This window comes from Chrysemys picta, chromosome 2, assembly GCF_011386835.1.
Source record: "Chrysemys picta bellii isolate R12L10 chromosome 2, ASM1138683v2, whole genome shotgun sequence".
Classification (NCBI taxonomy): Eukaryota; Metazoa; Chordata; order Testudines; family Emydidae; genus Chrysemys; species Chrysemys picta.
In genome coordinates this window covers 269,690,293-269,712,011 of record NC_088792.1, presented here as the reverse complement: position 1 = coordinate 269,712,011, position 21,719 = coordinate 269,690,293, and the positions used below count along the sequence as shown (strand labels likewise).

Here is a 21,719-nt window from a genome sequence, read left to right as displayed (position 1 = left end):
AACAAATTTCATCTTGTAAGCTTCTGAGCCTCTTCTCCCTTAAACAGCAAATAAGGACAAAATTCACTCCAGTGGAGTGATGCCTGCACAACACCTTACGCACTAACTAAAGACTTATCAGAGGTTTGAGGAACTGTGTAGGGGAGAATTTCATCTTAAGTATCGTACCATTTTTATAGTAAATCTGATTGATCTTTTATGGGTTTTATTTAATAATGTTCTGCATGATTTGTCTCACTGACTGTGTAGCCTTTTGGGTGGGCCTGTGTTGTCCAATCCATGAACTTTGCTCAGTAGCTGTCTAGTTCTGGTTTCTTCATTCTGTGAGCTTTTTTGAACATAGGTGGGAATTGTAGTAACTTCAACTGAAAAATAGATTTGCTGAAAGTTTATTTGGGGATACGTGACAAATTGCATTCAGGATTTATTTTTAATTCAGCTTCAGAAGAGGCAACCCAGCTAAGAGGGAGTGAGCCGGCTTCTATTTTTTGTGCACCGCTAAAATTGTTTACTAATTTTGAATCCATTTCACCTGTGTAAGTCCATTAAAGGTAATAAGGGTTGGGTAGTTATAACTGAAGGTCTAATTTGGCATAACCTCTGACTTCTAGTGTGTGAGAAGGAGGATTAACACTCAGAGCTCAGGCTGAGTTTGAAGGGCTGGCCATTAGAAAGTATTTTTACCCATAAGTCGAGCATATCTGATGCAGAAATCATTGAGACACAGCAAATGTGCACCTCCACAATGCAAGTTTTAGAACTGCCTTTTAGACCAGGGCTGCACTTCCATCATCATTGACAAATTCAAAATATTGGGACGTGGCTAACAGGACAGAGTAGTCAGTGGTTTTAAAAGTTGGGTTCTTTACGGTTGGCACCCACATTTCTTAGACACCTGAGTAAGTGATCTGATTTCTTCAGAGGTGCTGAGCACCCATAACTCTCATTAACTTCAATGAGAGATGTAAGTGCTTATCACCCCTCAAATCAGGCTACTTAGGCGCTTAACGTTAGACACTTAGCTTTGAAAATTGTGACCATAGTATCTTAGGCTTGTTCATCTTTTGGAAAAAGAAGAACAGGAGGACTTGTGGCACCTTAGAGACTAACAAATTTATTAGAGCATAAGCTTTCGTGGACTACAGCCCACTTCTTCGGATGCATATGCATCCGAAGAAGTGGGCTGTAGTCCACGAAAGCTTATGCTCTAATAAATTTGTTAGTCTCTAAGGTGCCACAAGTCCTCCTGTTCTTCTTTTTGCGGATACAGACTAACACGGCTGCTACTCTGAAACCTTTCATCTTTTGGGTGCATGCACATGCTGATAAAGTGTGTCTTTTGCAAATATTAATAGATACTGACTTCAGACTTAGTACTGTTATACACTTACTTTAGACTCACTAACCTGATTCAGCTGTTTGCTCCAGCTTGTTTCTAACGGTATCCTTTGGCGTCAGTTTCAGATTATGATTATTTCTCTGTGAGTGCTGATCAGGAGACAGAACAACAAGAATTTGACAAATCCTCAACCATTCCAAGAAACAGTGACATCAGCCAGTCCTACCGCAGAATGTTTCAGGCCAAGCGTCCTGCTTCTACGGCAGGCCTGCCAACGACGCTTGGACCTGTAATAGTTACACCCGGTGTTGCAACCATCAGACGGACCCCTTCCACCAAACCTTCGGTCAGACGAGGTACCATAGGGGGGGGCCCTATTCCAATCAAAACTCCAGTAATTCCTGTCAAAACGCCAACTGTACCAGATGTACTAGGGGGACTGCCAGGCATCCTGGGTGGGGCAGAAGAATGTGCTGAGCAGAGTCCTGAGTCTGAATCAGCAGGCGACGGTGGGCAAGGAGTCAACAGTATGCTCTCTTCCTTGTGGAGCGGGCAAGCATCTGTCAACCCTCCACCACCAAGCCAGAAGCTGAATACCCCAGATGAGCAGAGACAAGCAGTCCCTGAAAGTGAGGGAGAAGAAAGCGAAAGGGATAGCTCAAGAACCCTTGCCCCCCCATGCCAGCCAAAATGTGACCCAGGAGACCTGAGCCCAGGAGATGCCCCACAAGGCGAAGACATGCTGAACGCCATTCGCCGTGGTGTCAAACTGAAGAAAACTACCACAAATGATCGCTCAGCACCTCGTATTTTGTAGACAGGAGAGTGCTGCCAGAGTTCTAGTCACTGAGAATGAACTGTGATGAAACCTTATTTGTCTCTATCCATTCCAATCTATAATCAAAAGCTTTTGTAGGAAACTCAGTAATAGACCGTTTTGAAGGTACTATAAAGGGGAAAACAAGATGAAAGCGCATAGTAACAGACATTTTCACTAGTGTTTTAATTTGTAAATATCAATGATTTTGTTTCTGCACGTTTTTGATCTAAGACCCCCTTTTAATTTTTTCTGAAGGTGCCAAATCCCATTTAACTTTTGTATAACTCTTTGTAAAGTTTTAAATACGCAAGAGGGAAAAAAAATTAAGTAGTTAACTTTGGCAAGGAGATTTACTGCATTTGGCTTTTTTGCAGGTTTTTGTAGAGCACCTTGTAATAGTGAGGTTTAAAAGAAATGATACTTCTGTGTATAAATGAACCAGTAAGGAATAGATACTCATTTAAGTATAATGATTTTGTTTGTCTGTTTGAAAAGCAGGAATAACAATTGATAATAAAAGCAATATAATGCAAGAAAGAAACCTGCAATTGGTAGAGTATTGGGGGATAATTGGGGGAGGGAAATGCCATCAAAATAGCAGATGCTGTTGCACAAGAGTAGCCTAGTAGGATTAAGTGCTAGTAGCTTCACAGTAAGTGCATCCGAATAAGCCATATTGGATTGCGGTGTTTGTTTCTGTAGCGTGTTTAAGACTTTAGTTTTTTTCCCCCACGTTTCTTCTAGACTGCACAGCAACAACTTTCAGTCATATGCATGCCACCTGAACTGTGTAGGCTTAGATGTCCTCCATTACTTTCCATTTTGCTCATCCTTTCATCGAATACAAACAAGTTCAAGAGGCTTAAGGCAGTTACAAATGTGAAAACGTTTTAAAAATGATAGCAGGGAGTTCTTAGATATATCAAAATGCCTTTTAGTGACTGAGCCCAGCAGGCTGGGCACCCCGAAAAGCCTGAATATTTTGAGAAAACACTTAATGATTTGACCACAGTCACCAGCTTAAGATCTAGTAAATTGCAAATATATTTCATTTCCAATTCAGGGGCTTGTTTTTCTTACCGTCTTTTAAATGGCAGTTGATTGGCTTTTACTAAATACTGAAAAATAGGGGGTTGGGCGAAAGATTTGTATTTAATGTCACTTCTCTGAGACTGACCACTCTGTTCCCTTTTTTGTATTCTAGGTAATGTATTTTTGGAATGTTGTTGATAGAATTATAGATGATGGATTTTTTTCTTAAAGTAAAATTAAGTTATGACTGCAGTACCCATCTCCTGAAGCCAATAGAAATGTGCACAACTTGGAGTGCCGCAAGTGTTCTGTTCAAACAGTCTAAAAGGGCACAACCTGCCTATCTTCTTCAACCCCAAAAGTGAGATAGGTACCAGGCTTGTCGATTTGTGACTGTTAAAATACACCAAAAAAAATGTAAGGGGCTAGTTTCCACCTAATACTGCAGATTTCTGTTGGCTTTTGTCTTGCCTACATAACCTCTTATGCTTTAATACATAACTGCATTGGATGTGAGACTTCTTGTAACTGAATAGTCACTCTGTTCTATATAATATTTACACTGCTGTGGTTGCTTAACATTTTTATATTATGGCTTTAAAGCAAAAAGGCATGATTCTTAAAATATATGAAACCTTCCTTTCTTTGAAAAACAAGCTCCTTATTACCGAATATAATAAACAGTAGTGCCTGTGGTGGGGCCCACCGATCTTGATAAAGTCGCTGATGCATTGTGCAAATGATGCGTTGAGATGGTTTTTGCTTAAACAAAAACTGTTAGGAAATAATCTCAATAGTTAAAAGTGTTATTTAAACCTTTGAAATAAATGGATGTAACTGTACCGAAGTACAGCTTTTCACTTGTTTAGTTCTTAAACGTAAGTATAATCTCGGTAAATGTAATATAAAATGTTGCCAAATTCAATGTAGAAAGAATGTGACAAAACACTTTGGATAGTTCTATTGTTTGTGTTTTTGCATATTGTAAAAGCAGTGTCACAGCTAAAAAATAAAAAGTTTCTAATGGTAAATTATTGTGGTTTAGTTGCTAGTTTGTACTGAGAGTTGACCTCTCCTTGTGCAGTTTTTTGTTCTAAACTGGTATAAATAATTGCTGTAACTGTGGGTCTCCCTTCTACATTGTAATGATTGCTTCAGCCTACATTATAAATAAAGAACTGATGGAAAATGCGTGTTTTTCCATTCTTAAAAAAGACTCTGTCCTTTCAGGGCTTTGGATGTAGATGTTTTCCTTTGTCTAATTCCTTTAAAAAAAAATATAAAACACAGAACATGCAAATCATACCTGAACTCCAAGCATCTGAATCATGCATGTAGGTAAGCAGAAGGTAAACAAAATAAGGACTCTTGGAGATTATATTTTTGTTCAGTTGTTTTTTCCTGGGGTGTTTGGAGAGGTGGCCTGAGGTTCGAGGAGAAAGATACAATGTCCTTAATGCCAAACAATTATATTTCCCTGCCCCGGCCTGCACTATTACTTGTAGAGTTCTTTGTTTCCTGGACAATACTGTGCTTTCAGTGTATCTGTTCTCCGGGTGGACTGCAGTTATTCTTTTGCCTTAGGACGAAGATTTCTGCTGTTGATGCTGCTTGTGTTCTAATAAATATATTAGTCAGTATCAAGCATAACAGTAAGTGCTATCTTCCATATATCTCTGACTGATGTCTGCTCTCAGTTCTGGTGCCTGTCCTAAAGACAAAGGTAGGATGGCAAGGAATTGTTTTAAAACTACCATGCAGTGACCTAATTTACCTGCTGCTGAAACAGACAAATGAAAACTTTAGGACATGAATTTTCATTAAGACATGAAAGGGAAACTCAGGGTGGTTGAGCTAAATATATGTTGTGCCTTTAAAAGCAGTACACCTCTACCCCAATATAACGCGACCTGATATAACACGAATTCGGATATAACGCGGTAAAGCAGCGCTCCGTCAGATCAAAGCAAGTTCGATATAACGCGGTTTCACCTATAACGCGGTAAGATTTTTTGGCTCCCGAGGACAGCATTATAGGTGAAACCGCGTTATATCGAACTTGCTTTGATCTGACGGAGCGCTGCTTTACCGCGTTATATCCGGTATAAATATCGGGATAGAAGTGTTTATTTGCATACCCACTGCACTTTCTACTGCCATAATTTATTTCATAAGTGCACGGTGCTGCTAGGCAAACTTATATAACCTTGAGGCACTTTCCTAATGGTTCTCCAGTGTGTCTGTCAGCTTTGACCCTGTGTGCAAACATTTGAAAGAAGTATTTTCCTAGAGAACATCAGACATAGGGCCATCAGATCTGACAGCCACTGAAGTCAATGGAAAGATTCTCACTGGTTTCAGTGAGCAATGGATTGGCTCTTTAATGCTAGTTGTAAACACAGAGACTTCAGACAAGTGGAACAAAAAGGGTATTTTGATTTATTTGTCCCCAAAAGGTCACAATAGGCAACAACTTGGATCTGTTTAGTGTTTATACTGGAGGTAGGAGTTGAGTTGACAAACAACACAAGAATCATGGGAGGTTTAAAAAAAAAGTGGATTGTGTCCATTTTAAAGAAAAAGAATCCCAAAATTCTATGTAATTAGTTGCTAAAACAAAGGAGCTGTTGGAACTTGTTTATGGAAAACAACTCAAACGATCCTGATTTTTGGGTGGCTTTTTTAGATTACAAGTTTAGTTGATAAAGGCAATAGTGCTGATGTAATATATTTAAGACTTCTGCAAGACATTTGACTTGGTACCACATGACACTGATTAAGAAGTTGAAATAATGCAAAATCAACATGGTACATATTAAATGGCTTAAAAACAGGTCTTAAAATGTAACTATAAATGGGGAATCATCGAGCAGGTATGTTTCTGGTGGAGTCGTGCAGGGATTGGTTCCTGGACCTATGCTATTCAACATTGTTATCAATGAGCTGAAAAAACAAAATCATCACTGATGAAGTATGCGGGTGACACACAAATTGGGGTGGTGGGAAATAATTAAGATGATGAAGTGATCTGGAATGTTTGATAAGCTGGGCACAAGCAAACGTGTTTTTAATACCACCTAATGGAAATGTATACGTCTAGGATCAAAGAATATAGGCCTTTCTTATAGGATGGGAGACTCTTGAAAGAACTTTGTGCTTCTGGTGGCTAATCAGGTGAACATTAGTTCCCAGTGCAAACCTGGTGGCCAAAAGAGCTAATTCAATCCTTGGATGTATAAACCGCATCTCAAGTAGGAGTAGGGAGGTTATATTACCTCTGTAGTTAGCACTAGTGGAACTGCTATTGCAATACTGTACCCAGTTGTGGTGTCCACAATTCAAAAGTTAATAAATGTTAATAAAGCACTGGAACAACTTACCAAGGGTCATGGTGGATTCTCCATCACTGGCCATTTTAAAATAAGGATTGGATATTTTTTCTAAAAGAACTGTTCTAATTCAAACAGGAATAAATTCATGTGAGTCCAATGGCCTGTGTTATGTAGGAGTCAGATTAGATAATCACAATGGTCTCTTCTGACCCTGGAATGTATGATTTTGGACTGGGCTAACTTCCAAAATTTTGCTGCCATTATTAGAGCTGCTGTGCTACATAGAACCTAGCTCTGGCAGAGAGTGGTTTACAAATGCATGAGTAAAGGAGGCTTAGATGGGACTCCTGTTACGAACAAGTCATCTCTACGACAGCCCTGTCAGTGAGAGCCACCTCCTCCCTCAGCCCAAGGCATAGCAGGGAACTGCACCAGAGGCTAAAGGGGGAAGAGGAACATCCTGTGTATGTGCAGAACAGTTCTGTGCTAAAGATCAGGGGTCATATGTAAGAGAGAGTTGTGCTCACGTTGGCGAGGCGTGCTGGAATGTGGCACAGACCACCTGCTGGAGGGAGAAGGCCCTGTTCTGTCGAAGATGAGTAATCTTCAGGAGGGTGTGCCACAGAAAAGCTAAAATGTATATGAATTTCAAAGGCAGATAAATCAATCTTAGTTAAGCAGTCCCAGTGTATTCAAGTCTAAGGGAGGCAGTGTGGCTCAGTGGATAAAGCCTGGTGCCGCAGTCAGGAGACCCAGCTTCTGGAGAAAGGCATAACCCAGTCAACAGCTGGAAGTTAAAGCCATGTACATTTATATTATAAATGCCACTTTATCAATGAGGGTGATTAACCATTAGAACAAACTAATAAAGCAAGTGGTGGGTCCTCCATCTCTTGAAATCTTCCAAGACAGGAGGCCTTTCTGGAAAATATGCTTTAGTCAAACAATTATAGAACTCAATAGTGGGATAACTGGAGGAAATTCTGTGGCCTGTGATATAGAGGAGGTTGGACAAGATGGTCCTGTCTGGCCTTAAAGTCTATGAATGTCTGACTCTGGAGATTAGAGAGACAAAGTGGGATAATATCTTGAGGCATACAATTATATTGCACACAAAGAGTGTGGAGATGACATTTCAGTTCATTGGTAAAGTACTAAATGAAGAGTTAAATTACTTGGACTATTTCCCCATGAGTTTGTTGCTCTTACACAAGCTCCATTTTTGTGTGCTCTGATAGAACTATGATTGGGTGACGCCTGCAATGTAAAAAGAGAATAAAGTAGCACTCAGCTTTATTCTCCTCTCCAAACTTGTACACCCTGGTTAGAACTCACACCCCTCATTTCTCCCCTGCAACACCAGCCTAACTGAGAATGAGAGGCTATACTAGAAGCTACTGCTCTCTAAAGGTGGCACTGTTAGATACTGACTTACCTCCGTCTTCCTAGACCAGTTTGGTGAGAATATCTTCAGTACCTGATACAGAGTTGGACCAACCTTCTGTCCTTTACCATGATTGCAGCAAACAGTGGTAAAGGATGTAAGTAGTGATTAAACAATTTTGGTCTATGACCTAGCCACAGAGCACTGGAATTATGTCCCAGGCTGCTAGGGTGATGTCTTATGTTTCTGGTGGATGTACAGACTGTGCCCTAGAAGGCACAATGCTTTTAGGGCAGGCTAAAACAGTATCCGCTTTCTGCAAAAATGTCTACCTCAAACCTGTCCAAATTCTCCAACCAGCTCCAGCTACAACCCATTTTCCATGATCACATGTTGCAAAACACCAGTCGAGAGTTTCTGGATTCGATTGCATTCACTATCTAGATGCTAAGACAACATGCACATGAAGATTTTAATTTCTCCCATTAACTTGCCAGGAGCTGGTTTTATAGAGAGAGACAGACTTCTGCCTTCTGGGCACCTGATGCTCCATGATCTCTTGCAACTGGATTTTCCTCAGAGTCTTAACACCTTTTTTGAAACTCCTCTCTCTAGTTTAATGAATAGTGCCAGCAGGTGGAGCTATTCAGAAAACATACAGTCTCACTCTCTGCTCCAAGGAGCAGGACTAGGGCTTTGTCTCCAGGTAGGCATGTTTTCCATTGAGTTGGCTCCCTATCTTCTGTGCCCTGCTGTAGAGAGAGGCTTTTTGATGACAGGAGTCTGTGTGAAAGCACAGTAGCAAGTCCACGTAAGATAAAAAGGGCTTCAGCTCACAGCCCAGCTGCATATTATGGCACCAAGGCAAAGCTAAAACTGTTTGGGGAAGAAAGTCGGCTACAGGAACTGGCTTTGTAGAGTCTCCAAATCCCGTAGGCTTTGCGTACATGGTGCTCCCGACAAGGTGAAACATGGTAGCATAGGCAGACAAGCCTTTAGCAGCTCAGAATGGAAATTCAGTAAGACCTGGCATTTTGGAATTAACAAGCTCAAAAGTGTGAAATACAGTATATGAGCAGCTTCAAGATGCTGGTAAAATCCACTGAGCAAGACTCCCCATCCCTTTCAGATTGCTACACAAGCCAGTAATTGCTCCAGGAAGAGCTTTAGTAAGTTCTTGTTATGGTCAGTATCTTGAACCCCTCACTCTTCCCCCTCCGATGGGCAGTCCTGATGCCTACAGGCGTCAACACCACTACCATGTTAATGCCTGCACCCCACACCTAGCTCAGATGCCTCATATTTGATAGTATTAGTTGTTACTATTTCATTAGGATAGCCTGAGAGCTCTGTCCTGTAAGCCTGTTCTCTCAATTCTTTCACATCTGCTTTACTGCAGCATGGCTCTGCCTGCCACTCTCCTGCCATATTGCCAGCCCGCTGGTGGTGGTGAACCCTGTATTCCCCTCGCACATGGCCTAGGCCAGTGTTATTTTACCACAGCTGTCCCCCACCCCATATTATTACTCCTGGGGGAATGCTGTACCACCGTGCACATGCAGAATTCATGTCCCCTACAGATTTTTCTTTCCCCCACTGCAGAATAATGCATTCTGCTGGGGAGGTGCTGCAATTACATGTTTTTCCCACCCGAGGCTGCTGTCTCAGGGCCAAAGCAGCCAGCCACCAGTACAGGTGAAGAGATATGGACTATGAGGAGGATGGACAGTGTGGGGCACTGGGGTGGGGTGGGGGGTTCAGAAGGGCTAGTGGCTGGAACAGACTAGGGTGGGGGCACAGGACCTAATGGAGTGACAGCATTGAGCCAGGGGCTGAATGGGAGTGGAGGGTGCAGGGATACATGGGGATGGAGGGGCTGAGTAGGGATGTGGGTCACAATGGGACAGGAGGTGCCTGAGTGAGTGCAGTGACAGATGGCGGGAGGAACACATGGGACCGGCAGTGGTGCATGACTGAATGGGAGAGACTAGAGGTGAGCTAGGATCTGCATGGGGGAGGCTCCCCAACTTGTTAAAAATCTGCCCACCAAAAAAAACAAAAACCCACCACCTGTTCCATACTTTTCCCACACCTAACAATCCTCCATGCTCACTATCAGTTCCCTCTCCCTCACCTCCTCTGTTACCCCTGACCTCCCCCAAGCTTTTGCACTGTTTGTGAGAAATGTTTGTACTGTAGTTTAAATGAATTACTCAAAGTTCTGTATTAATATGCTTAGTAAGGAATCTTTTTTGTTGTCTGTTGTTAAACATATTTCAAACTGTCAGTGAGTAAGTTACCAAAATAATTGAAACATGATAATATTATGCTTTACAAATAAGATTTAAAATTTTAAAATTTTGTTAAATTAATTTTTTGGTGCTGAATTCCCCCAGGTGTGCCATATGCAGCACAGCATTCTAACCCATACTCCCTCCCCAATATCTTTTCTTACCAGTGCAGCAGAGCAACCTAGCTCATTATGTCAACCTACATGGCCCAAGGGATCACTCACATTTCTGGAATACACAAGTGTGATAAAGCTTTTCTCTTTCCATAAGTGCCAAAATAGACTTGCCTACCATTTCACTCAGCCCAGCAGAGACTTTCATTCAAGCAACACTCCCAGCTGTTTAATTGGAGTCAGCATGCTGAGGCTTTGAGCACTAAACAATTTGAATGGCTGTGATTCTACAGTAACACATAAGCACAAATTACCTACCCAGCATTTTTCCTTCTTTGAAGTGGGCAACTGGTGTTCTGGGAACCCCACCCAGGACATCACCTAATTGACATTAAATTCCTATTAGAGGGGAACTCTTCCCTTACAGAGCATTCCTGCAGAGAGATGGAGATTCTTAAACTTCTCACGAGAGAATCTTTCTTGCTATAAATCTTTCCCAGTTGTTATGTATTAATGAAAGAGTAGCTAAAATAGTATACTGCATGGGAGGAGACTACTCTTAGAAATGAGTAATCAGAATTGATTAGTTTGTTTCCTCCGCTTCAGCAGTTTTCTAGAGATTGTGAGGCAATCAGGTCTCTAAACATGTCCACCTGCTGGTACTACATGGTAATGCTAGAGGGGATTAAGGGAAAAAAGGCTTTGTGCTTGGCAGATGAGGAATTTCTCAGTTGTACTATAACAGAGCACCATGGGCCAGCTTCAGAGAAGGAAGAGTGGTTCTTTAACCCATCAACCTTTTACCCCCACTCAGGGATATTGTAGAGTATGTATTCCTTACAGCACCTGATCTTAAATTGAACTTTGCACCCCCTTGATAATCTGTAGGTTATTCCCTGATAACCAGAAACTTCTATGCTTAAACTCTGTACCATTCACTTTTTTTTTTAAACATCTTAATAAAAATTTTATATCCGCACCATGGACCAGCTTCAGAGAAGGAAAAGTGATACTTTGCATAAATAACGTTGGTACCACTGCATAAACAAACTTGCATCTAGCATTTGCATTACCTTAGTTTCATTAAGGAACATTTATCTTAATGAATGCAAGAGCATCTAGATTTCCCTGCTGACTAACACATTTACACAGTTTAAGATAAACAAGTCATTTATTCCCAGTGTTTGAAACTAGGACTTTTTCCTTCCACCAGAGGAGACTGCTGCATCAAGCCAAATACTATTAAAAGGATTCTTTAAAGGTTGATTGTTTTTAAGGATCAAATCACTTTTAGTCCATTTAGCCAAATCAGTAGAAGGCTCTCAAGCATTCTAACGTGAAACAAAAACAATGCAACTAGTTTACTAGCGATGCACCCCTAGTTTGCAGTACTACATAAAATTGCTGATAAGCACTTATCCAAATGCATTTTTGGACAAGTGCTTACACTTTAGTTTAGTCTGTCTTGCCATGTAGTAGTTATTAAGTGCAGTGTCTTAAAGTAAAACAGCAAAAAGAGAAGAGAGCAGGGCTTGTGACCTTTTCTTCTGCTTCATTGTATAGCGGTAGCCTGCCCATCTTTTTCTGCTTGTCTTTCACCTTTGAAATTCATATCCTGTCTAGGAGGAAAGACCAATGGAAGAACTAGTGTGAATGATAACACAAGGCATGAGTGAAAGTTCAGTTATTAAGAGGGTTAGAGATTTCTCATCACTGTTGAGAACTTGGCACCTATTTAACTTCAATAAAAGCCTCATTCAGCCATCCTCCAATCAAACTAGGGAAGGCCAGAAATTAACATTTCAGAAGCAGAATTAACGTTTTACAGGAAGAGGTCAGTGTAGAGGGATGCACAGCATCCAACTAAAATGTTGTGTACTTGGCTGAAAAAAGGCATCTGACCTATAGGCCCCAAATGATTTGTGAAGATACAGATGCCTACACATTACAGTAGAACTCAGATACAAACACCAGACTTACAAACTGACCAGTCAACCACACACCTCATTTGGAACTGCAAGTACACGATCAGACAGAAATGGGGGGGGGGGGGGGGGAGCAAATACAATACTGTTAAACTACTAAAAATAAAAGGAAAGTAGCGTATTTCTTCTGCATAGTAAAGTTTCAAAGTTGTATTAAGTCAATGTTCAGCTGTAAACTTTTGAAAGAACCATAACGTTTTGTTCAGAATTATGAACAACCTCCATTCCTGAGGTGTTCATAACTCTGAGGTTCTACTGTACAATAGGTAGTCTTGATGCCAGAGTTAAGGTAGCAGCACATCACTGAATCCCATCTAAAGTATATTCATGTTTATTTTAGTTTTATTGTGCATTAAGTACAACAGTGCATGTTAACTGGAATTCCTACTGGTTGTAGAGAACAAACTACTAGAGTGTAATTTGCTTGTTCATGCACGGATTCTTTTACATTGGTGGGTCTCGGGGTCTTGTTACATAGTGCCACCACAGAGGTGGCAGATGCCCTTCTTTGCGAGCTGGGGGCAAGGCTTCAGTCTCAGGACCATCAGGTGGAGTTTCATCCGCTAGCTGCTTAACCTAAAACATACAAGAAAACAAACTTCACCCAGTATACTTAAGTCTTGAATCTTGGTTTGTTTCTTTTGGTATTTTGCTTGGTCTCAAATATAGGCCCAGAACAGTTCCTTACATCACAACTATAACCAAATGAACTGATTTCATGAACAGGATAGAGCCAATACAGATAAAATTCCCTCATTTAGGTTGACTGCACTATCTAGTGCTCATTTGCAATTTCAAATGACAAAGCAATATTTTAAACAGAAGCTTATTCCATTATTTGTTACAGTTAATTAGTATCCTCCCTCTGCTTTGGAAGCCTATCAGATACTCTATTAAATATTAGCGACCCAAGCCAGCACCACTTAGTCAATAAGTGTCTTTTCATTGACTTTAAAGGACTTGCTCTAATGTCCTAGCAGGCTAAAACCTTTTTAAACATGAAATAAGTTCTATATGGAGCCAAGAGCCTCAGCTCCTATCTGCTGTTATTTTGAGTTGATCGTTTTTGAAGTTAAGAATGTGACAATTCGTGTTAAGGTCAGCTTCACCACCACTATGTAATCGCATAGTCACAAATCCCCTCCATTTACCTAAACATTAACGTTTGGAAAAACGTCAAGATTTCACCATAATTAGCAACTTTTTCCCCCTGCTGAAAACTAAATGGAAAATGGCCCAAGATTGTTCTGAATTCTTTAAAGCATGTTGACAAAATGAGCTTTTCAAAAGCACGCCCCTATTTCTACCTGCAAAAGGTATATTACTGTAATAATAATAATAATATCATCAACGAGTTACTGTCCTATTTGTCCCAGTGTGACACTTATAACTTTTAGTGTACCTGGTGCAATACTTAGCCACAACAGGATGACACAAGAATATAATTGCAGCTTTAACTCTGAAATGATCCTTTAGAGTCCTTATGAAGCAGTGTGTCATTAAGATATCTGCATATGGAAAGCTGTCAGTCTAATTAAGACTTCACTAGGGAAATTTAAGTAACATGGTTAAATCAAGTAATCACTTTTCAAGTGTTTCTTGTCACCCAGTTGGAGTCTGGAATATATTAAGTTTGCTTCTTTCAAAGCACAGAGTCATACGCTAACTGAGCTTCACTCTGCATTGAAGTAGTACTGACCTCTTTTTCCCAGCTTTCTAACTGCAGCCTCTTCCATTGCTCTCTTTTGGAGAAATAATCAGGATACATTGCCTTCTCAGAAGGATGCCAGAAATCCAAGCACCACTCAGGAGCCTGTCAAAAATCCAGGCACTAGATATGAGAAACTACAGAATATACAGCAACACAGCTTAGGCAATTACATTAATACAACATAGGTAAATGGCCCGTAAAGCAAAGCATTACATAATACTACCCAACTCTTATATAGTACTTTTCAGCAGTAGATCTCAGTGTTTTACAAAGAATGTCAGTATTTTTAAACTCCATTTCACAGAAAGGGAAATGGAGGCACAGCGAGATGAAGTGGCTTGCCTAAGGTCACCCTTAGGTGGCAGAGATGGAAATAGAACCCAGGCCTCTTGAGTCCCAGTCCAGTGTTCTGTTCACTAGGCCTATTACTTTCATTTTTGCCCTTGAAAGAATGAAAATTGCTTATACTATGAGTTAACAGTTACAGAAGAGGTGTGATTTAAAAAAAACTCATGTCCTCCTAAATTTGGGGTTTAGTTACCAGCATTTGTGGTGCAAACCAGATGAAGTGATGAAGGCAAAATATAATTATAACACAGTGGTCTAACTTTTACAGTTTACTTCTTCTTGTCTACAAGGGTTTTGTGTAGTTCAGCAATCACATATCCAGAAGATTATGGTACAATCTGAACTCTGAAGTGATGTCTAGTCGAGATGAGGTGGTATATCTGGATTAAAAAGGTGATGGATGTGTCTTCTGGGCTCCAAGTAGGATGCACAGAATCCCCCCAGTAGAGAAAGATAAAATCGTAGTTCCAAGTACTACACCTGTCCAAGACCTCATGAAAATTTTTATATAGTACAAGTTCCTGTTGTAAATATTTCCCTTCTCTTTTGTGGGGCGAAAGATGCATATCATCAAGAGGAGAAAAGGGACTATACAGAGGAAACAATGAAACTGACTAGTGCTATCAAGTGCACAAAGTAAAACAAAAAAGTCAAGAGAAACACGTTTCTCTAACCCCTTTCAGTTTGTTGTCTTAGGTGTTACTTATCACCAAATAAGCTCTCAGACACAAGTGTCACTTCTAAATTGATGGTGTCCCCTTAAACAGCATTTTTGCTGCTATTTGTTTCAATCAGTTACTATACAAAGTGCTTTAATCTCAACAATGACAATTTTATCTTCTCCCAGGAAATACACTTTAAGAAAATGGGATTTGAAAAGATGTAAAATGCATCAGACCAGCCAGTTAGCTACATTTACACTGTTCAACCCTGATGGAGTCATTAGTGAACTCATTCTAGACTCAGGTTTTTTTTGTACATGCAAACAAAAGTGTTCAGCTTGGAGCCTTGTATGCTTCATCTTCAATCAAATCAGAATTTTGCGAAAAGTGGATAAGCTATTTAAGTTGTGGTTCTTACAACTGAGAACATGGGAAGTACACATTTGTTTCAGTCTCTAGGTACAAAGAATTCAGACACCTTGTACACATTTATCCTTAATTAAAACTAGAATATAGATTTAGCTTTACTTTATTGGTGTCTTCAATTCTTTATAAATTCTGAATGTACAGAAACAGGCACCAAATGTGAACATTGTTAAAAAGTTCTCATGTTAATATTCCTACTCTGGGGTCTGTCTTCCTTACAACACTGGAACATAAATTTACATGGGATTTTCAGCTCTTGCCAAATCCCTCAACCCACAATCTGGGGACAGACCCCTGCAGCAAAGTGATAGTACACCAAGGGAGAACAATGAAAGACATGAAGTGAGCCTGTTATGGACCCTTTAAAAAAAAAAAAAAAAAAAAAACACACACTACACTTAATCAGAGGGTTATAAACTCCACAGCAAACTCCCACTCCCACCCAGCTCTGGCACTTCATGAGAGGGGGGAAAAAAACAAAAAACAGTCCCTTCCCAGCCCAGGAACCCTCTGTAGCATCAATGCTGATCTAGTAAGCTCACTGCAGCAGTGTCCCTGGAAACTCTGCCATCTCTTGAGAGGTGAGGAAGACAGACATGTCTCCCCTTTTCTGGACTCTTAGGGCAACTGCTTTTTGAAGTAGCTGTATCCTTTTCAGGCAGCCAGTGCTGTCCATCTAGCCTCATCCCCAGCAATTATTGTTCTACTTGGGATTTAGCCAAACAGGAAGAGAAAGAAGGAGACATTTTAAAAAACAATTATGTTGAGATGAATCTTGTCCATTTTTCTTTCATCATAAACAATTCCCATTGTTTTGATTCTGTCATTGTTGACACCACTATCATCCTCCCTATCGCTCAGGCCCATGCCCTGGGCATCATGGATTCCTTCTCCCTCACATCCAGGCCATGTACAAATCCTGTTGCTTCTCCCTCCATATCATTTCCCAAACTATCTTCTGTGCATACTGTTAAGAATCATTCATCCCTCGCCTTGATTATTGTAACCTCCTACAACCCATGTCCCTCCCAAGTCTGTTCAAGCACAGCTTAGGTGATCTTCCTGATCTTTTGCATTGATCATGTAAACCCAACCCCCTTTGAATCCTTCCATCACAACAAATTCAAGCTTCTTGTTCTTGCTTTCGAGATCTTCCCTTCTTATGTATTTGCTTGTTTATCAGGTTGCCATTCAATTCCCAATGCCATCATCAGCCTTGATTTCCATTTGTTTCTTTCTTGCTACCCTTTATGCATGGAACATCCTGCTGGATTTATCTGGAAGACCACTATCCTTTCTGTCAAATCCTATTTACGGATGTAGGAAAGGATGGATCTCGGTTGTACCATACAGAACTATAGTCTTATTGTAATGCATACAAGAAACAAGAAGAGATCAGACAGAGTTCATATAAGAACTTTAACTAGGAGTTTCTTTATTTTTATTTTTTTATTAACTTTACCATTCTAAGAACTCTAATGTAAGTCTCTTGGTTTTTCTTAGTGCCCATCATACTGTAGTATCCAAATACCAAACATATCATTAAGATCCACAAAGCATCTTCTGAACATCTACAAACCTAGTTTGTAATATTAGTGAAGGCAATGGGGGGACTGAAGTAGCAGAGGTCCCTCAATAGACCAAACTGAAACTAGAGTCCTGACAGACCAGCAAAAGAGCAAGATACTATAAACAGTGCTTGAAATTCCTATCTTCCACTCCCAACAGAACAAGAGACAACTTATTAAGACAGGAGAGAACAACATAGGCCAAACATTCCACTGATACTACTATACAGCCTACCTACCTTGTTAGCTTCATATCTCTCATAAGCTGTGCCTCCAGGAGAATCAGGGAAGATGTAAGGTTGAGGATGCTGGTTTGCCCAAAGTTCTTCCTCAGCAGCTCTCAGCAGTTTTGTTGCTTTCACCATATCCCTCTCATTTTTGTGTTCGTCGAACCGCGCTCTCAGCACACAGGCATAGAATCGATACTTGTCCCTATAGATACAAATAATGTGCAACATTTCTAGTGATAAAAATATCAGGGTTGTTTTCTGCATTGTTTTCTAGTATGGGAATATTAGAAGTTTCCTCACCACAGACTAAAAGACTTGCCCTTGACCTGTTGAGAATTCACATCATTATCATCATTCTTCATGGAAATCAGGGACAGAAGAGCCTCCTTGAGTCATCTAGTCATTGGATGTCTACAATAGGTTCTCCTTGTATATTGTCTAATCTGAAATGAGTCAAACTCTTTATCTAAGTATAAACAAGTTAAGACCTTTCTGCAGTTCTACCCATCCAGGCACTATCTAGACCAGGCCTGCACAACTCCTAAAGCAGCAAGGGCCATATTACTCCAAAGACTAGGTCTACACTACCCGCCTGAATCGGCGGGTAGAAATCGACCTCTCGGGGATCAATTTATCACGTCCCGATCCCCAAATCGGCGCTCTTACTCCACCAGCGGCAGTGGGAGTAAGCACCGCTGACAGAAAGCCGCAGAAGTCGATTTTGCCGCCATCCTCACAGCGGGGTAAGTCGGCTGCGATACGTCGAATTCAGCTACGCTATTCACGTAGCTGAATTTGCGTATCTTAAATCGACTCCCCCCTGTAGTGTAGATGTACCCAAAGAAACCAGCTGGGGGCCGTAACCCCCTGAGCGCCGCCAACCCCCCCACCCCCAGCATCGCCCGCCCCACGGAAACAAACCCTCCTTCCCCAGCGCCGCCCCACCGAAACAGCAGTATTGAACCTCGGTAATATGATATAGCGGGCCCCTAAGGTAGTATAATTAAGGTAAAAGAAAAATGTCTTTTTGCTAGAAGTAGAAAGTAGAATAAGATCTCCCCCCCACTTTGTAATTAATTGCCCTGTTGAATGAATGAGGTGTGAATGAGGAAGGTGTGGAAGGCAGGCACCTCCAGACAGCTGCAACCCTTGGAGAGGGCAGGGCCGGCTCTAGGATTTTTGCTGCCCCAAGCAAAAAATTTTTTGGACGCCTCCCCTTTCTTTTTTGTGCCCCTCTGCCCCTGGCCTCACCCCAACTCCACCCTTCCAAACCCCTTCTCCAAATCCCCAGCACCGCCTCTTCCCCCGGCGTGCCACATTTCACCCCCCCCCCCATTGCTTCCTGCGGGCCCCCCGCGACCTCCCGCCCTAGCTCCCCTAGGCGCGCCACCGCTCCGCTTCTCCCCCCTCCCTCTCAGGCGAGGGAGGGCGGAGAAGTGGACCAGCGGCAGTGTTCAGGGGAGCCGGTGGAGCAGAGGTGAGCTAGGGTGAGGGGGAGCAGGAAGTAACGGGGAGGGGGGGTAGAGGAACCGCTCCCCGGTCCAGCTCACCTCCGCTCCACCACCACCGCTGCCTCCCCCGAGCGCCCACCGCTCGGCTTCTTCTCCCTCCCAGCCTTGCTGCGCGAAATAGCAGTTTCACACGTGGCAAGCCTGGGGGGGGGGGGGGGGGGGGGGGGGGCGGGGCGGAAGAAGCAGAGCGTTCAGGGGAGCAGGCGGAGCGGAGGTGAGCTAGGGTGGGGGGTGGTGCAGGAAGTAACGGGGGGGGGGGTAGAGGAACCACTCCCCGCTCCAGCTTACCTCCGCCACCTCCCCGAGCGCCCCGCTGCTTGGCTTCTCCTCCCTCCCAGCCTTGCTGCGCGAAACAACTGTTTCGCGCGCGGCAAGCCTGGGAGGGAAGGGGGAGAAGCAGAGCGGCAGCGGTGCACTCAGGGAGCAGGCAGGAGCAGGCGACAGCAGAGCGAAGGCGAGCTGGGGCAGCGAGGGCACTTTTTCCCCATGCCCCGGAGTCGGCATCTATGATGGCCGGCGCCAGAATGCTGCACCTAGAAATGTGCCGCCCCAAGCACCTGCTTGTTTTGCTGGTGCCTGGAGCCGGCCCTGGGAAAGGGGATGGGAGCCAGACCAGATCAGTAGAACAGGTCAGCCACCGACTCACCCCTGGCCTCCTCAGCCCCCCTCCCCTGGCTCGCTTACTCACCCTCCGCCACTGCCTGCTCGCTCGCCTCCTCAGCCCCCCTCCCTCACCCACCACTTGCCTACTCACACCCTCCCCCCCCCCCCCCCCCCCACGGGCCGCACAGTGAGCCCCCGCGGGCCGCACAGTGAGCCCCCGCGGGCCGCATGTTGTGCAGGCCTGATCTAGACAATTCCTTCATAACATCTCCACAATCCTGTTTGTCCTCTCTGTCCACATCACCAGAACTCCCATAATCTTGCACCCTGACTACTGCAACCTCCCTGGGCTTGACGGCAAACTGGCCTTCTCAAGTTTATTTGAAACACTGATGTTATGATAGTCTTCCTGGCTCACACCACTTATCACATCATTGCACTAACCTAATCCCTGCACTGGCTCCTTCTTCATTCTTGTATCAAACAATACTTCTTGATTTTATCTTTGAGGCCTTCACAATTTGCCTTGCTCTAGCACTTGACACTGCCCACAGATAAGCTTCTCCCTTAAATTTTCTGCACTCTCCCAGGCTGCCCCTTATGCAAGTAACAAAACTGTGGCCATTTCAGTTATTTTTATGTTATATCCACATCCCTAATCCTTTGTCTGCTCCTGTATTTTTGTAGACTCATGCCTTCCTGGGCAAGGGCTGTCTCTTTAGCCATGTTTGTAATGCAGATGGCACAATGGGGCCAGGATTTTGATAGGAGCCTTTTGGCCTACTGGAATGCAACCTACCCTAAAAAAGTAGCAAACCCTTTTGGACAGAGAACATCTAAGTATTTGTACACCAACCAGCACAGCAGGGCCCTGATGATCCTGACTGAGGCCAAATAGATTAAGGTCAGAAGGGACTATTATGTTAATCTAATCTGATCTTCTGCATAACACAGACCATAGAGCAGTGGTGGCCAGCATGTCCCTGCAGCCCACACTGCCTCGACAGCTCCCATTGGCAGGGACAGCGAACCAAGGCCCCTGGGAGCTGCAGACGGCCGTGCCGGTGCAAGATCACGTGTTCACGGCCCGCCAGCAGATTACGCTGACGAGCCGCAGACTGCCCACCACTGCCATAGGGCCTCACCCAGTAATTGCTGCATCAAGCCTAACTTCTGTTTGAGCTATAGCATATCTTTAAAAAGAATACTGAGTCCTGATTTGAAGACCACAAGTGATGGATATTCCATGATGTAGCAGATAGAGCACTGGAGTGGAATTCAGGAGATCTAGGTTTTATTCCTGGCTCTGTTGCTATTCTGTTGGGTGACCTGGGATAAATCCTGTCAAGTCTCTGGGCCTCAGGTTTCCCCATCTGTTAAATGGGGATAATGATACTGATTGCCTTCACAAAGCTCTTCGAAGACTCTGGATGGAAAGGGTTAGTTTAGAGCTGGGTATTAATACAATAGGCTACTGTTTAACCAAAAACGTTAAAGTCAAGGAAAACAAGTCAAACAAGACTGACTAGAAGAGACTTTAGTACATCACCAATGCCCGAGATCTGTCAGACAGCGGAGATGGGCTGACGCCTAAACTGATCCGTCTGGTTTCAGTGCCCTTGTCTTTCCCTTCAAGGCAAGTCCCAGCGTGATCCCCCCTCACCCCGACCCGCCCGTTGATTCCTGACCGTTACTGGCATCAGAAGCGTCACCGGTGGGCGCAGCCACCGCAGACAGCGACCTCCAGGCTCAGAAGCGCCATCCCCCGAGCTCCGCTCCTGCCCGCCCGTCCTACGCCTGCCCCCGGGAGGGGAACGGGGCCCGAGGTTTCAGCGCTCAGGCCACGGGGCCTGCGCTGCCAGGAGCTCGCGCTGCGGCGGGATGAGAGCCCGGGGGGGGGGGGGGTAACGGGGGACGGGAAAGGCAGCCGCCTGAGGCACCAGTTCAAGCCCTGCCTGGCGCCCAGCCCCCCCGGAGACCGCTCAGGGGGCGCCCCACCCCGGCGCTCGCAGGGCGCTTGGGCGAGGGGACCGTGCGCGGCGCTGCGGGAGTCTCCCCCCAGCAGGGCTGAGGTGGCTCGTAGGGGGGTCGAGATCCATCCGCTCTCACCGGAAGATACACCAGGACTCGAGCTGGCGCATCGCCCGCTTGTAGAGCCGTAGCACCTTCTGCTGGTGCGTGAGGTACGCCGCCATCTTGGGCTTCGGCCCCGGCCCACCGCTTCACCTTCGCCAAGGGGGCGCGCGGGCCGACGGGAAGGGGGCGGAGCCTGCGACGCCCACCTGGACGCTTCCTTCCTTCCGCCGGCCCGGAAGAGGAAGCGGCGGAGCTGCTAGAGCCATGAGCCGCTTTAAATTTATCGGT

The 21,719-nt window shown here is 43.7% G+C and overlaps 3 protein-coding genes across 21 annotated transcripts in view; 2 read left to right on the top strand and 1 right to left on the bottom strand.

Annotated features, from left to right (window-relative positions):
* MTSS1 (MTSS I-BAR domain containing 1) overlaps positions 1-4,380 on the top strand; it is a 175,281-nt gene extending 170,901 nt beyond the window's left edge. For all 17 annotated transcript variants that reach the window (XM_005288793.5, XM_042861002.2, XM_065586114.1 and 14 more), the window contains one exon: positions 1,459-4,380. In XM_005288793.5, the coding sequence (XP_005288850.2) occupies positions 1,459-2,156 (698 nt within the window). In that variant the 3' untranslated portion in view covers positions 2,157-4,380. The remainder of the gene's footprint in view (positions 1-1,458) is intronic.
* An 8,231-nt stretch (positions 4,381-12,611) lies between these two features.
* NDUFB9 (NADH:ubiquinone oxidoreductase subunit B9) lies at positions 12,612-21,625 on the bottom strand. 2 transcript variants are annotated; one of them, XM_042861009.2, is made up of 5 exons: positions 21,465-21,604; positions 17,542-17,684; positions 17,251-17,443; positions 13,996-14,109; positions 12,612-12,872 (listed from the first exon to the last, which is right to left on the bottom strand). In XM_042861009.2, exons 2-5 carry the CDS (start codon positions 17,601-17,603, stop codon positions 12,741-12,743), a joined length of 501 nt encoding a protein of 166 aa, XP_042716943.1. In that variant the 5' UTR covers positions 17,604-17,684; positions 21,465-21,604; the 3' UTR covers positions 12,612-12,740. The 2 variants fall into 2 exon arrangements, with proteins under 2 accessions (XP_042716943.1, XP_005288841.1); XM_005288784.5 differs by lacking the exon at positions 17,542-17,684 and having other exon boundaries at positions 21,465-21,625.
* Positions 21,585-21,719, top strand: part of TATDN1 (TatD DNase domain containing 1) — a 29,633-nt gene continuing 29,498 nt past the window's right edge. The window contains exon 1 of one of the 2 annotated variants that reach the window (XM_005288789.5): positions 21,585-21,717. In XM_005288789.5, coding sequence (XP_005288846.1) covers positions 21,696-21,717 — 22 coding nt within the window. In that variant the 5' untranslated portion in view covers positions 21,585-21,695. The remainder of the gene's footprint in view (positions 21,718-21,719) is intronic. The other variant, XM_065586116.1, reaches the window with a different exon arrangement.